A 15,843-nucleotide genomic window follows, 5' to 3' on the forward strand; every position below is an offset into this window, starting at 1 on the left:
GTTTTTAAGCTGTTACACTTCTCTGGGTGTGGAGCAAGGTTTTGTTTCAGGAAATCATCGGTGAGTGTGGGGGTTAATGAAAGTGGAGAAGTATATTCATTCATGTTTTCATAGTGTATTTACTTGTGCCTTGTTAGAGAAAGGGCGCCAAACCCCTTGCTTAGGATGCTTACAGGTCTTGAGGTTTTGTCTCCGTTTGGTTTTCCTCTGTCAGCTATTGTATAAAAGCAAATAAATAAAATAGACTCTCAGTAAGTGAAGATAAAAGGTTGATGATTTTTGTTTGCAGTTAAAGATGCTTATTGAATCAGATTTTCTCATAGTGATTGCTATTAATTATCACAGTTATTCCTTGCTGGACTGTCCTTTCCAGACCGTAGTCCTGTGTCCATATATTCTTGTTTGAATTAAAATTTAAAATTTGGTAGTGTTGTGAAATAGTACTTTGTTGCTTCTCTATATGTACAGTTAAAGAGGACCTTGATAATTTTTACTAAATATCCCTTTAGAGACCAGTATAGTTTAGTGGCTTTGTTTCATCCCAGTGATTGAGCTATTCCAGGCTTAAGAAAAAACAGTCATTTTTTTCACATAGTTGGTTTTTAATAAGAGCTTGTGTAGAAGCTTGAGTATCAACTTACAATGTATTTTTTCCACTGAGAAAGACATGTTGGGGGGGGGGGGGAAGCAGTTGATGTAACCTATTTATTTTGTGTTTTTTCAGTGCAGAATATGGACGAAGAAAAAGAAATGCTTTTAGAATACAAGTTGAAAAAGGTAGTTCTGTTAGTATTACGTCCAAGACGCCAAATTCTTTGATTACGCTTTGGCTGTTTCCTTATCGTGTTTGAACTTTTTCTTTCAGTGTTTGGAATAATCAGTAATGAAAAAGAACGTGAAGATTTAGCAGCTTTAGAATCTGCACATGTGGCAAAAAGAGCAAGACAACAAGAGAAAAATGAGTAAGAAGAATTTTTACCATTAGATTACTTTCATAATGCCATTAGTATTATAATTTCTTTAAAGCGTTCTGTCTTTATATTATTAAATTTTGGTAGTTTTAAGGTTACTGATAAATCCTTGATTTCCTATAGGCTTGTCTTCATCAGAAGTTACCTGTAGTTAATGGAAGCACTTTTTTTTTTCACTGAAGACAAGCAGATAGTAGAGCCAATCATGCTTTCTGTGTTGTGGAGAACATACAGCCCTGAACTACTGGCTATCCTTGGGGCTTCCTTGGTAGTTTTCCACGTATGGCCCCAGTCCTCATGTGATTCAGTTCCTTTGTTTTGTTTTGTTCTTAATCTTTCTTGGGTGTGAGAGATATTAGCTAAATCTGAGAGATAAGACTACAAGACAGGCTATTCAGAGTAAATCACCACTGGTTATGAGGTTGGAATTAAGGTTTCCTAACTCTTAACCCTGTGCATAGTCTCGTGGACCATTCTGGTTTCTCTAACCTGTGATAGATATTAAGGGTCTTATGGGAAATTAGGACATTGTAATCAGAAGGAGTAGTCTAGTTCAGCAGTGATTTGCTACTACTTCCCTTTGCCAGCATTGGTGATTGTGTGATCTGAATCAGATTGATCTGACATCACGTTTTTTTAGGACTGTCTTTCAGCCAGATTATGAGTTGATCCAACTCATCACAGGCTTGGAAAGGATACATTTTTTTAGCTCTTCATAGTAGTAAGTTTAGAGCATGCTAGTCAGGAGTTTTTCTCTAGTCTCTGCGTGTCATGGTTGTGGGGAACAATGTTGTTGAAATTGCATTTGTTCTGTTTTGTGTGTGTCTCGCAGTTCTGCTCTGATACATTAATAGTTTTTGTCTTCCTTCCCTGTAAAGGGCTACAGGAAGTGCCACAGATGTCTCTGATGATGATGATTATCCAGAAGATCTAGTAAGTTATATTTTATTATGATTGTTTGTATTTGCATAACACATGATAATATGTTGGGAAGTTGGAATGCACTTGGAGAGTTTAAAAGTGGAGCTGAAGATAAGGTATAGCCAGACTTGGCAATTCCAACTGAAAATCTGTAGCACTAAAAGGTGGCTATTTTCTGAAGAAAAAGGAAGAACCTGTGATGGGGAATCACTTTTGAGGAAAGCACACTGGGAGCCAAAAAGACTGTGCTGTCAAATGAATGTAATGATTGAAGGAACTGACACATCTGACTATTACTCGCAAAGGCTGTTGCCTCTTCAACCAGAAGATGTAGTTTTATATGCGTTCATTTGATTTGCAGAGGAGTGGGTTGGAAGGTGCAGGACTACTTTCCCCAGCGAGGATGCTAACTGAAGTTTATGAAAGTTTTCATTGGTCTCTTAATATAAATAACCCAAATTATAACTTGTATATTTTCTTTTAAAATACATGAATCTGCAGTCTACAAATCACATGAACAGTTCCCTGCTGAGCTTATACAAGAAAGGAAATCCTGATTCTCTTCCAACCACTCTAAAAAATGAAGCAATGGAAACCCCCGCTCCTGTGCGAACAGCTCCTCAAACAAGCACACTCTCACCAGGAACGCGCGTTGACACACGCATCTCTGAAGGTGGCTGGTTCATTGATAAAACTCCATGTGGAAAAGACTTTTTCATTGACCTTTCTGAGGATGGAGATGACGATGCGAAGAGACTGATTTCTGAGGTATTGTGTTTTACAAACTCAATGTGATTTTAAGTAGCAAGTATGAATATAATTTCTTGTGTGATTTGACAGGCTTTTGAAGGGTGATACTAAGATCAAAAGGACCGTCTGTCTTTCTGGATTTTAAAAATATGTTATTTTTATTACAAAAATGCATGCTGTGTTTAAAGAGAGTGAACGTGTTAAATAGAAGGGAAAGATTGCCTCAAGCCCAGTGGAGTACTTGTTTTTAGCTTGTTTTCTGAAGAAGAAAGGGCTTATTGCCCAGTTTGTCATCCCCCCCCCCCCTTTTTTTTTTTCCTTATTTATTAAAAAAACAACTGTTTAGTGGATTGAAAACCTTCCATTTATGTATGGGAGATAATCTCTATGTTGTTTGGCTGACCAGGCCTTTTGGGAGGATCCTTTTTTTATGTGAAGGAATGTCCTGGTTTGAGGTAAAACAGAACCAGTTTTGTTCAGTAACTTTGCTTCTTAGCTACTTTTCTGATTATGTAAAATGCTTACTGGTAGATTTGACAAATCATCCCTGTATCCTAGTAGTACTGCATCTTCTTATATAGAGAAATTGAATAAAAGGGAGATCTTCACATTGTAAAATGTTTGCAATACTGCATTCTTAAAAAAAAAAAAAAAAACAAACCAACAAACCCAACTTTTATTGAACCTCTTTTTTTTCTTCTGTATTAGTTCTTTTCTTGGTGCTGACACAAGTTAACTGCATTAAGTAATATTTTCTTACAGCCCCTCATGACTTACTAGTAATTATAATAGTTTCCATTGGAGTAAATACATTGATACAGTTTTATTCATCCCCAAAGTGGATTGCATTATGGTTTGCAAATAACTGGTGTCTGATTTTGGTTAGTGGTTTGGGGATTTTTGGGGGTGTTTGCTTGGGGTATTTTGCTTATAAGTATGTACTCTTAGGAAAAAATTGACTGGTGTAATTAAGCCTTTTTAAAAAAGGCAAATCCTATGTTAAAAAGGATTTTCTATAAAAAGAAGGGGTTAAATCCTGCTTTGTCTTTATTCATATAATATGTGTAAGTTAAGCATCATAGACACTTACATGATTTATTCTTTTAAGTATTTGCAGAAATTCACTGACTTGGAAGGTTTAGTATGTATAATTCTGGTTTTATGCCCTAGAAATCAACAGAATTTTCTGTCTTGGAGAGTGAAAGAAAGAAGACAAAGGGTAAGAGAACAAAAAGGAAAAAAGAAGAATTTCCAGATGTAGATGGAGAAATTGATGCTGTCTTACTTAAACAGAAAGGTGAGAAGTTATTTTTGGCATGCTGCTCCAAACTGAAGGATGGTATTTTTCTGTGAAATCCCATTACCAGAGAAGTGTTTTACACTAAGGTGCAGAGAAGTGACCTTGAGCGTTTTGTGAAGAAATTTAGCCTTAGTGTTGTACTAAACAGTATTCCGGTCCTTTCTACTACCAAAACCCAATATTACTCCATGTACGTAGCTAATTGTTTAGGCGGAGTTTGTTCTTGTTCAGTGTTAGCAACTACTATTAAGTCTAAGTTTGCATGACTTTTCTTTCTTTACAGTTAGAAGTAAGGGACCAGAGCTTTACCACCCCTCAGTGAAGTTTGAGGATGTAGGAGGCAATGACGAAACTTTAAAGGTTAGTTAAAATTTTAATTGTGAGACACAGAATGCTCTGAATAAAATGTCTCATGAAAAATGATGAGCAAGAAATCTGGCAGAATGCACGGCACTGAGAATAGCTGCTTATACCAACAGCAACAAAGTTTTGGGTGTGTTTGCTTTGACTAATCTTTCTGAAAGCAGTCGCTGAAATAATATTAATAAAGAGAAATTAATTTTATTTTGGCCTGTCTATAATATTAGCAATGTAGAATACTAATTTCTTCAATTGAAATGGAGGTCTCTCTTGTCCTTAACAGGAAATTTGCAAAATGCTCATTCATGTCCGTCATCCCGAAGTCTATAACCACTTAGGTGTGGTTCCACCTCGTGGTTTTCTTTTACATGGACCACCAGGATGTGGAAAGACTCTACTTGCACAGGCAATTGCTGGGGTGAGAGAACTTCGCATTTACAGTTTCTTCTGTTTCTGAATTATATTTAGAGAGAAATGAAATAATTCTTCTTCATGATAGACTAGATATTTTTCTCTTTTTTATCTCTCTTCTCTCCTTCCTATCTTAGTCTAAAATATATTCATTTTCACTTCCTTTGTTTAAATTCCATCTGAATCTGTACTTCATAGAACCTCATATGAAGAGGGAACGTAGTGACAGGGGTTTATGTTTGACTTAATTGTTTTGAGGCATTCCCAGGACAGCAATATAGGCATTGATATTGAGAAGGCTATAATTGGAAGATACTTTTGGTTAAATTTAACGGAGTGTTTTGTAAGGTTGAGACCAGACTTAAAAACCATCTTTTATGAGGCATTACATTGATTCTATTGGGTAGTATCCATTAAACAGTGATTTCTGAATTCCAAAACTGGATGTTGCCTTGCCTATGTCAAGCTAATGATTTCAGTGCATATGATGTTATTGATAGTTTGGTGTGTGGTGGGGCTGCTGTGGTGCTATGTGCCTGTCTTGGATATAAATCTAGGAGCTATTTAGGGCTATTCAGTGAGGACCATGGACATTTCTATCTCTTTAATGCAGTTGTTCCTTAAATGTCACATAACCTTAAATTTAGATATGTGTAAATTACGAACTTTTGTCAGCTTTTATCTTTGAAATAAAATAATGATGTTTATTACGTAAATGTTGGTTAGACACTTCTGACACTGTATGTCAAGTGTTTTTATTCAAAAGATTTGGTTTCTTTTTAATTCCTTACTGTAAAAAGGTACCTGTTGAATGAATCTGTTATATTTAGTACTTCAGCAGGTGTTTGTGTCCTGGAAGGTTACACTACTAAGTAATGCTTTGTTACAGGTGGAAATAGACAATGTTCCCAAGAAGGGCACTCAAGTATGAACTGAAATATATGCGTTGTGAAGGATTGGGTTGGGGACCAAGGTGCAAAGCTATTTGGCAGTGCAGTCATTTTCTAACTGAATTAGAGAAGCCTGGGTTTTTTATCCATTGGTGTTCACTTGGCCAAATAGCTCAGACCCATTTTAAATTAGAGGGTGCTACTCATATTTTTTAAGGGCTCTTTAAGATTTAGTCTTGATTACATAATCTTTGGGTGTAAAAGATGTCATATTGCAAAATATTTGTCCTCTAGGACAGCCAGTATTTCTAACCTTGGGATGTATCATACAACATTCTTTGTCTCCTTCAGGAGCTTGAGCTCCCAATGCTGAAAGTGGCAGCAACGGAGATAGTGTCTGGAGTGTCGGGGGAATCTGAGCAGAAACTGAGAGAATTGTTTGAGCAGGCTGTGGTGAGATGACTGTTGGAAATAACACTGTGAATTATTTGTCCTTTTCTTTGTAAAGTTTTATACTTTGTTGCTGTGGTTTGAATTTGAGTGAATGTGAGTGAATCTTTATATTGCTGCACACAAGTCATAATGTCTCCCCTTCTGTGACCAGAATTCTATTGTACTGTGCCATGCTGTCATAGAGCACAAAGATTACTATTCTGAAATCTTGACAAAAGATAATTCATCATATCGATGTAAAGGGAGCATCATAAATTATTTTTGTATTTGGAACTGCTTGGCTTGTTATATAAAACCCACAAAGATGTAAGAGCAGTTTACTGCGCGTTTTTGTTACAAGGAGTTTTTGCTGGTTTTGTATGGCATGGAATTTGAGTGAATGCGAGAGACTTAAGACTTTGGGGGTTGTGGTATAAAGTAAGAAATTTGGGATGGTATTGTAAGAGCAGGAGTCAAGTTACAGTTGAAGTTTTGCTTTAGTGCAACTTCCAGATTTAGTAAGAAGCAAAGAGAACCAGACAGGTTGAGATAATTAAAAAAAATGCAGATTTTTCTTTTTTTTTTTAGTATGTGGCTAATGTTTTATTTCATGAGGACAGTTTTGTTTCTGACCTCTGAGAATGTTCTGGTTTTCCAACTTTATTCCATTTTTCTATTCTCCCCCACAACTGTATGTAGGTATTTAGAATATGTTACTTTAAAAAGAATGCTAAACAAGGCAAAAAGATTGATTTTATAGCTGTTAGATTATTATGTTTCCAGTTCATACTACATTTATATTTTTAGAAAGCCTTGTTAGGATATTGTTTAGAACAAAATTAAATAACTGATCACACAGAGTTTTTAGAAATTACGTATCTTTTGTATATATAGTGATTGAGGGGAGGTTGCTATAAAAGTTATTTTTGAAGAAATTAAATACATTGCATAAAACATGTTTTTAAATAAAAGTATATTGCCTTTCTTATAGTTCCCCACGTTCACTTAAGTAGCTTTTCCACTTAATTATTGTACCAATTTTTGTGCAGGGGAAAAAGACACGGTTCCACTCTACATTGTGTATGTACTGTGGAATTACAGCTTAGTTACTTTTCCCTCTCTCAGATAACGGAATGGTGAATGACGGCTAGATGGCGCAGTTGTTACCCGAGTAACAATGCATGGGTTTTGAAATACTTTTTTCTTTTATGTAATTCTAGTATTTTTTTAAAGATGATTCTAGTATTTTCCTTTAGTATTTCTTTGCACTACTAGTGCTTTTTGAGAATATTAATAATCTTACGTTGGTTAAACACTATTCTTTTCTATTAGTTACAGTAGTTATTCTATATTAGTATTGGCTTTTTATGAACATGAAGTACATGGAATTTTAGAACACTTCTAGGATTTTGTCATTGCTCATTTTTCCTCTTTGAATTTGGTCAGACTGTAGTAATCTTGAAGTTGGCAGATTATTTATCATGATGACCTAATGCTCCTTTTTGTTTCATTACGTGTGTCATTAATACTAGCTCTTGAAATTCCACAGCTCTGATGTCACTGACAAAACAAACAAACAAATCAGAACTTTCTTGTCTGATTTGGTTTTTTGGACTTGAGCAAGTAAGCAGTCACAATGGAATATTTGTGGAAAACATAAAGCAACATAGAGATACATTTATATTTTAAACAGTATATAGAGACATTTTGAATCTCACACCTATATAAAGAGTAATTTTGAATCTCATGCCTTAATTATTTCATAGCCTCAGCTCAGTACAGTTTCATAGTCTGGAGGATCTCCAGATAGTACGAACAACAGAATTGTTCTGGGACAGGTTGATTGGGCAGCAGACTTAAAGTAATAATTATAGAACAGAAAATCTGGAAAAAATCTTTCTCTCTCCATAACACACAATGTCAGTGTAATTTTGTAATTATTATTTCTTGTTCCTAGTCCAGTGCACCATGTGTCCTTTTCATTGATGAGATTGATGCAATCACCCCAAAAAGAGAAGTTGCATCGAAGGACATGGAGCGGAGAATTGTTGCTCAGTTCCTAACTTGTATGGATGGTCAGTTTCAGGAATGTCTGTACTAAGCTAAACTTTGTAATTATCAGGCTCCCTGTCTGTTTTCCTTCAGCAATGACTTGTGGTTACTTCCGTGGAGATAGTTGTAATAATTTTTCTTATTTTGGCATGGTTTACCTGGGGGTGGTGGGAAGATTCTAATAAATTTGAGGGGATGTTACTACATTATTTTCACAGTGGTCTGTACGGTATTATATAAGCTTGTCTGTTGTATAAACACATATAATGGGAAAATGTCAAATGTAATTTGAAATGCTTATTTTTGCTTGATTGTGCAAAATGTAAATTCTAGGTAGTAGAAATAAGGACAAATAGCCGTTTAGTATGACTGTTGGTTTGTTTATCTCTGCTGTTCTGAGTAAGCAGAAACAGAGTCACGTAGATATCAGCTCAAAGTTGGGATAGTGAGTACGAGTACTAACTTCCTTCCTTCCTTCCTTCCTTTAGACTTGAATAACGTGGGTGCCACTACCCAAGTCCTTGTTATAGGAGCAACTAACAGACCTGACTCACTGGACCCTGCACTAAGGCGAGCTGGAAGATTTGATCGAGAAATTTGCTTAGGGATCCCAGATGAAGCAGCAAGAGAAAAGTATGTGTTATAAAGTTCAAGCTTCTTTTTGATTAATTTATAAATAAGGAAATAATATGTAAGTTTAACATACAAATTAAGGAAAAGTACTTTATTATGTTTAGTCCTATTTGTGCCTGTACACACCCTATGGACCAGCTCACACTGAAAGGTGCAGAAGGCATTAAATGTGCATCTGCTCTTTGTAGCTGTGTCTGCATTTGGGGTGGTTTCCTTTCTTGTGTGCAAATCTGCTTTTAGCATTATGTTAATGGTTTTTTGAGTGCCTTAACAGTATAGATAATGAAATTAAATATATATTTTCTGTTGTTCAGGAAGATAACATTCTTTCTTTGGTGCTCCCTATGTAACTATTAAATTAGGAACATAAATTAAGTATAGCCTCTTTGTTAGTCCTCTCAAGCACATACCTTAAGCAACAGGCCTAGATTCTTACATTCCGTTCCTTGTGGAAATACACCAGTCCAAGCATTAAGCTGAGCTGCAGACATCCTGGTTTGTATAACTGGCCATTTTTACTCCAAAGATCTGTGACCATCAGACTAGATTTAAAAAAAAAAAAAAATTGTTGCTTTTTTAATTAAAAAGGAACTGCTGCTCATGTCCACAATAGCAGAAAACACAGGAAGGGAAGTGTGAAAACAGCTATGGCTTATCTTGTTATGGGAAGGAAAGAAAGGTTAAAGGATAAGTTCCTTCTAGCTTAACTAATCTTATTTCTAGGTTGAAAAAGCTAACTGTTCTACTTCCAGCATTGCTCACTTTGTGTTGTTAGCACTACTGTATGTTATTCCAGCCTTTCCCTCCCCCCTCATCCCTTGCCTTTTGGCCATGCCTCCACTTTTTTGTTTGTTTGTTTGTTTCTTCTTCCAGATCTACAGCCCTGTAGTAATTATGTTGCTTTTGGTTGTGGGAAAACATGCAAGTGATTAGAGGTAGAATTAGAGTTGACTGATGAGAGTTCTGATTCTATGATATTTCTTAGGTTCATGTTAAAAATATGGTGTTCCCAGAAATAGCACTGTTTCAAAGGACAGGAGTAGTGAAAGGCAAAGCCATCATAGTGTGGAGAGATTGCTCACGAGTTAGAGTGTAGTCACATTGGTTCATATTATTGTTTTGTACAATTGTTTGTGTTCCTGAAGGTATAGGCTCACAGGATCTGTTTATTTTATTTTCTTTTTTAAATTATCCCCTCCCCCATGCTTTTGTGTTTTGTTCTGGTTTGGGGCTGGTTTTTGTTGGGGTGTTTTGTTCCTTTTTTAAAATAAAAGGGTCATATAGAAACAGAAGTCCTTATAGTGTCCTGATTTACCACATAACTAATCAGTCTTGCTGAAGGCATGATTCGAACTGTTTAGCTGTGGTTCTACAGGCTTAGCGGGGTGGATTAGGATGAGGAGGTGTACCTGGAGAACTTGCTTTACTTGCAGTGTTTTCTTGTGCGTATACGAAGCACATGAAGGAAAATAGGATACGTAGCACACAAAATTAGAATGAGCCATTTACAGGTCTTAACTTTTTACACTTTGAGTCATTTGATTAGCTATAGCTGGTTTTGGACAGGTTGAAAAATTATTGAGACCCAAGCTAGTATCACTAATAAAGATTTAAATGAGAGATGAGAGAACTTGCCAGTGGGGGAGGCAAATAGATGAAACATATTATTTCAGAGTTTTGAGTAGTTTAATAAGTCATTCTTCTCGTAACTTTTCCATCATTACATTACTTCATCTGGAAATAAACTAGTTTTCACTGGAACTAGAAAGTATGTTAATGATCTTCACTTCTTCGGTTTGTGCTGCCTTTTAAAAATATTTTCCCAATGAAGTGACGTTTTGCTGTTTAAAACAAGTTGATTTGATCCCTCTGCTCAGAGTTCTTCAGCACCAGTATTTGTGTGGTGACACTGCCTTTTGTCTTTTTTTTTTTGACTATTCATGTTGTCCTTGGCTTAGAAGAACAGCAGGAAATCTTGGTGGACCTTGAAGGAGGTTTTTTTTAAGCTTCAGTCTTGATATAGAGTGAAAAAACTCCCATTTAAAAAAAAAAAAGTGTGAAGCATAGCACTTCACTGTCAGTTTCAGAGAGCTGTTTTGTGTTAGTGATGGAACTGCATAGGTAGATGTGTAACTTCAACTTTCAAATGAGGACGAGGTGTACACATAAGTTGGAAATTTTACTGGCGACACAGGAACTATCTGCAGTTGTATGCCACCAACAATGGTAGGGGAAGGGTACTGAAGATTAAAAGACAGAGCTCCTCACACAGTCTGATTTCATTTGCTCCTTGCAGAATAGTTTGTTTTGGATATTCTCCAATGAATAAACAAAAGTGGTATGGAACAGACAATGAGGGCTAAGGTTGTTAGGAATACAAGGTTAAATATCTCAGTGAATAACTTGTGTGCATCTCTGTGGTACAGTCTGAAATATACTCTGTCAATTTTGAATCACAAACTAAGGTTTGAAGAATCTATAATCTTTAGATTTGCCAAAACTAGCTTTTACCCACTGAGACTGGCATTGCCTGGCTGATGCTATTGGTTTTTGTTTAAGAACTGAAAGGAAATATATAGCATAGTTTTGTGGGTTTTGGTGTTGGTTACTTGTTGAGTGAAAACTGTTCCCACTGTACTACTTCAGTTCATGTGGACTGAAAGAGACCTTAAATCAGTGCTGTTTGTTTTCATGTGAAAATGAAAAACCTCACAGCTTCACCTTTATTTTATTATTTTCTTTCTCCCTACTTGATTAGAATTCTTCGGACTTTGTGTCGAAAACTTAAACTCCCGGAGTCCTTTGAATTTCATCATTTAGCACGGCTGACTCCAGGCTATGTAGGTGCTGATCTGATGGCACTTTGTCGTGAGGCAGCTATGTGCACAGTGAACAGGATCCTGATAAAATCTGAGAAGCAGAAAAGGAAACACATACACACTGGAGCAAACACAGCTGAAGAAAGCATGGGAATAGGAACAGACATCCTGGTGGAAGAGGATACTAAACAATTAGAACTTCCTTCTAAGGTATTTGTTATTTGAAGCATGTGCCTCTAGTATCTTAAGAATTGAGCCATTTTATAGTTGTGAAAGTCATTGCTCATAAATCTTTAAATATCTATGGCCAACTTAATATTAAATTTAGATTTAGAAATACCAGCTGCTGAGCCAGAAGCTTAATTCCTAATGACCTATATAATGGGTCTGAATAAATGGGTCCCAAAACCCACACCTTCTAAAAATCATGTTAAGGTTTTATACAAGGTGTCTTATTTTCTTTGGGGTTTTTGTTGTTGTTTGTGTTGTGTTGTTCGGTTTTCTGGTAGACCAGATGTTAAAGCAGTAGCTATATCTCTCTTCAGAAGTGTTTTGACTGCAAGAGAATTGTAAGAATATCAGACTTGCACTGAGTTTTTACCAAGCTGTTTGCTCTGCCCTCAGTGAAATGTCTATTATGATGCCCAGGGCTCTTCCCTGACCTGGGATAGTTACAGTTAGCCAAAGTCTAGGACTCTTTATGCAGTCTACATTTCCCCTCCAGCTATGTGATTACCTGAGGCAAATTGCATGTGGTGTCTAGTACCTATAGCAAGTTTGAGGAAGAGGTATCTATCTGGTAGAAAGGTTGGGTTAGCAATGTGACTTGAGCTGCAGAGAAAGTATCTGTTAATGTGCAGTACAGCTGGAACTCTTGCATTTCTAGTGCCAGCATTATTATTGGGGGTTGGAACTAGATGATCTTTAAGGTTCCTTCCAACCTAAACCGTTCTGTGATTCTGTGGCCTAGGTAACATGCTGTGGTCAGTGAACCAGAACATCTTCATATAGAAATTCTTGGCTCTACTTCTCAAAAATTTTAGTGTGTATGTGCCTTCATTAAGTGTAGGCTTCCTAAAGAATTTTCTAAAGAAGTAAACCAAAGTGATTTTAAATCCACATTGTGCTCAGATTCTGGTTTTAGAAGGACTGTGTTGAAGAAAACTGTTACTGTAATAAACAAATACCAGTGTAAAAAGCTGTAGTAAGCCTTTGTATAAGAGTAGCATAATTGTACTGTATACCTCCAAGTATTTCCTGGGGCCTGATGTAGCCAAAAGAAAGTGGGGAGGGGCAGGTAGTTGCAGCTTTTATCAACATCACCATGATCAAAGGGGTTATTGAGGATGAGGAAGTCTAATCCTAACAGAGCTGTGTTTTGATAGCTGGCAGGAGGTTGACATAGTCTAATACAGGGTATTGTCATTAAAACTGTTATATTATGTTTACAATGGAAAAATAAACATACAAAACCTTTAAAAATCATTCACACAATTCAAGTAAACAAACCCAGTGATCTCAGCTATTTCAGAGTTTCTCTTAATGGTTCTGTTAAGAGGAGGGGGGAGGGCTTAAAAGGAATATCAGGCACTATGAACACTTCTATTTCTTTGTAGTCAGTTGTAGAGCAATCTTAGTTGCAACAAATAGAAGGTGATACTTTTCCCATAAACTGCTGTAGGAAAAATGTGGAAACTTAACAGAGTTTTTAAATTATTTTTTTTTCTCCCTCTATCTTATAATGAAAATCCTGGTATGGTTTTACTTGTGGTGCAGTATCAGTTTGCTTTGATACTGCCTTTCTGTATTAGAACTGGGATGTATATATATTGTGAAGGTATAAAGTTATTTGATCAACTGTTTTCTCAGCTAATTTCCCCAGTAAGTCAGTTCCTTACTGGGGAAATTGGAACGTATCTCCCTGGGGCACTGTGGTCTGCAAGATGGGACAGCGTTGAAAAGCATTACCCTGTATCTCTGTTCTGTCTGCCCAAAGTTTATCAGGGCCTGGTTACAAAACCAGGTCTAATCAGCCTGAGGAAATGAGTTGATGACTTGAAATCAGATTATGTTAAATAAAAGTGTATAATCTAAAAGTGTGTTAAGAGTAACTGAATGTTTCGCAAATTGTTGAAATTGTGCTGTTCGGCAGAGCTCTTCACTTTCTCTTGAGAGCAATTTCTTATTAAATTAATAGATATCTTGGAGATTTTCAGCGTGAACTTTCTCCGAATCAGTGTGGGAGAAGCAATGGGAAGAATTTGAAGACAAAATACATGTTCTAGCTCTGTTTCTGTAGTACCTAAATCAAGACTGTAGTCTCAGCTCAGTGCTTTCACAAGTGTTAGATGTACGTAGTGGCTTCCTGCAACGTTTTTAACATTAATGTTAATTTTTAATGTTCTTTTACATATTTTATGTGTATTATACATAGTAATTTATTTTATAGTCATTAAATTACAGTTGAAGAAAGTATTGCTTTGAAAAAGCCCTTTAAAAAAATGGTTTTTAAAATCTAATCCAGTACCTAATCTTTTTCTCTCCCTTTCCATGGGATGCCTAAGGATGAATTGCACAGACTTTTGGATTTGCTGAAAAAGCAAGACCCTTTGCCTGAGGAACAGCTGCAGAAGCTGTGCATTGAGATGAATGATTTTATTGTTGCACTGTCATCAGTGCAACCCTCTGCCAAGAGAGAAGGCTTTGTCACAATTCCTGATGTGACATGGGCAGATATTGGAGCCCTGGAGGATGTTCGGGAGGAGCTGACTATGGCAATTTTGGTATGTCTTAACCTTACTTTCAAAGATTTTTTTATGCTTCCCCCTATGCAGGAAATAAACCCATGCTTGTTTGGTTTTTTAATATTTATTTAAGGTATAATGTGCTGCCCATGAGTTCTAACATGCTACAAACTAGAAATTTTGCAACGTCTTCATTTAAAAGAGTTCTATAATTTGCTTTCAAATTTGTTACAAGTCTGGTGCATGTATCTAACATTTCACTGACTGAAAACTGAAAGCATGAATACAATATGTTCATTATTGCTGAATCTTAAGTATTCTAAAAGTTTTATACCATTAACTTGGGCGTGTTGTTTGATGAGAAGCTCAACATGAGCCGGCAATGTGCACTAGCAGCCCAGAAAGCCAACCATGTCCTGGGCTGCATCAAAAGAAGTGTGGCCAGCAGGTCAAGGGAGGTGATTCTGCCCCTCTACTCTGCTCTGGTGAGACCCTAGCTGGAGTACTGTGTCTAGCTCTGGGGCCCTCAGAACAGGAAACAGATGGACCTGTTGGACTGGGTCCAGAGGAGGGCCGTGAAGATGATCAGAGGGCTGGAGCACTTGTCCTATGAAAACAGGCTGAGACAGTTGGGGTTGTTCAGCCTGGAGAAGAGAAGGCTCTGGGTAGACCTCATAGGAGCCTTCCAGTTCTTAAAGGGGGCCTACAGGAAAGATGGAGAGGGACTCTTCATCAGAGAGTGTAGAGACAGAACGAGGGGTAAAGGTTTTAAACTGAAAGAGGATAGATTTAGATTAGATATTAGGAAGAAATTCTTTACTGTCAGGGTGGTGAGACACTGGAACGAGTTGCCCAGGGAAGTTGTCGATGCCCTGGACACCTGGAGGTGTTCAAGGCCAGGTTGGATGGGCCTTTGAGCAACCTGGTGTGGTGGAAGGTGTCCCTGCCTATGGCAGGGGGGTTGGAACTGGATGACCTTTAAGGTCCCTTCCAACTCTAACCATTCTGTGATTCTATGAATAACCTTAGTTATGCAACTGCCACACAAAGAATTAATTGGAGACTAGTTAGCTGGAAGGTTAGCAGTCTTGCTTCCAGTCAAAGGAATACTTTACACCTTAAGATGAGAACTTAGGTAAATAAAATCTTTGCCTCTGAATAATGATACTTCTCCCATTTTGGGGTACTTATCAGTGCAACATAATAAGATGCTGATTGACTGTTTATTCTTTAGCCTATAAAGAATTGAAGTAAAGAACTTGCTTATGAATGATTTTTCATCCAAGTGTAGCTGAAATGAAAAGTGTCGTGTCATGTTTTTGTCACAGATAACTATAATAATTTCTTTTATAGGCACCTGTGCGAAACCCAGAGCAGTTTAAAGCTCTGGGCCTGACTACTCCAGCTGGTGTCCTGCTTGCGGGGCCTCCTGGGTGTGGCAAAACACTGTTAGCTAAGGTAATACATTTTCTAAACATGTTTAAAATTACTGGAGAATCTTCTTGAAGTGGGTGTTTTTGTAGGAATGACTGAGTCTGGATGATACTGCCAGAAATTGGG

General features: G+C 36.9%; 1 protein-coding gene across 1 annotated transcript in view; it reads left to right on the forward strand.

Moving 5' to 3' along the window:
* Positions 1–15,843, forward strand: part of NVL (nuclear VCP like) — a 43,411-nt gene that overhangs the window by 2,168 nt on the left and 25,400 nt on the right. Inside the window, exons 3-15 of the mRNA XM_082481284.1 lie at positions 725–777; positions 866–962; positions 1,850–1,904; positions 2,394–2,660; positions 3,813–3,939; positions 4,226–4,302; positions 4,586–4,720; positions 5,955–6,056; positions 7,993–8,110; positions 8,576–8,720; positions 11,479–11,749; positions 14,104–14,322; positions 15,637–15,741. Coding sequence (XP_082337410.1) covers positions 725–777; positions 866–962; positions 1,850–1,904; positions 2,394–2,660; positions 3,813–3,939; positions 4,226–4,302; positions 4,586–4,720; positions 5,955–6,056; positions 7,993–8,110; positions 8,576–8,720; positions 11,479–11,749; positions 14,104–14,322; positions 15,637–15,741 — 1,771 coding nt within the window. The remainder of the gene's footprint in view (positions 1–724; positions 778–865; positions 963–1,849; positions 1,905–2,393; positions 2,661–3,812; positions 3,940–4,225; positions 4,303–4,585; positions 4,721–5,954; positions 6,057–7,992; positions 8,111–8,575; positions 8,721–11,478; positions 11,750–14,103; positions 14,323–15,636; positions 15,742–15,843) is intronic.

The sequence above is a fragment of the Vanellus vanellus genome (assembly GCF_965231255.1).
Source record: "Vanellus vanellus genome assembly, chromosome: 3".
Taxonomy (NCBI): Eukaryota; Metazoa; Chordata; class Aves; order Charadriiformes; family Charadriidae; genus Vanellus; species Vanellus vanellus.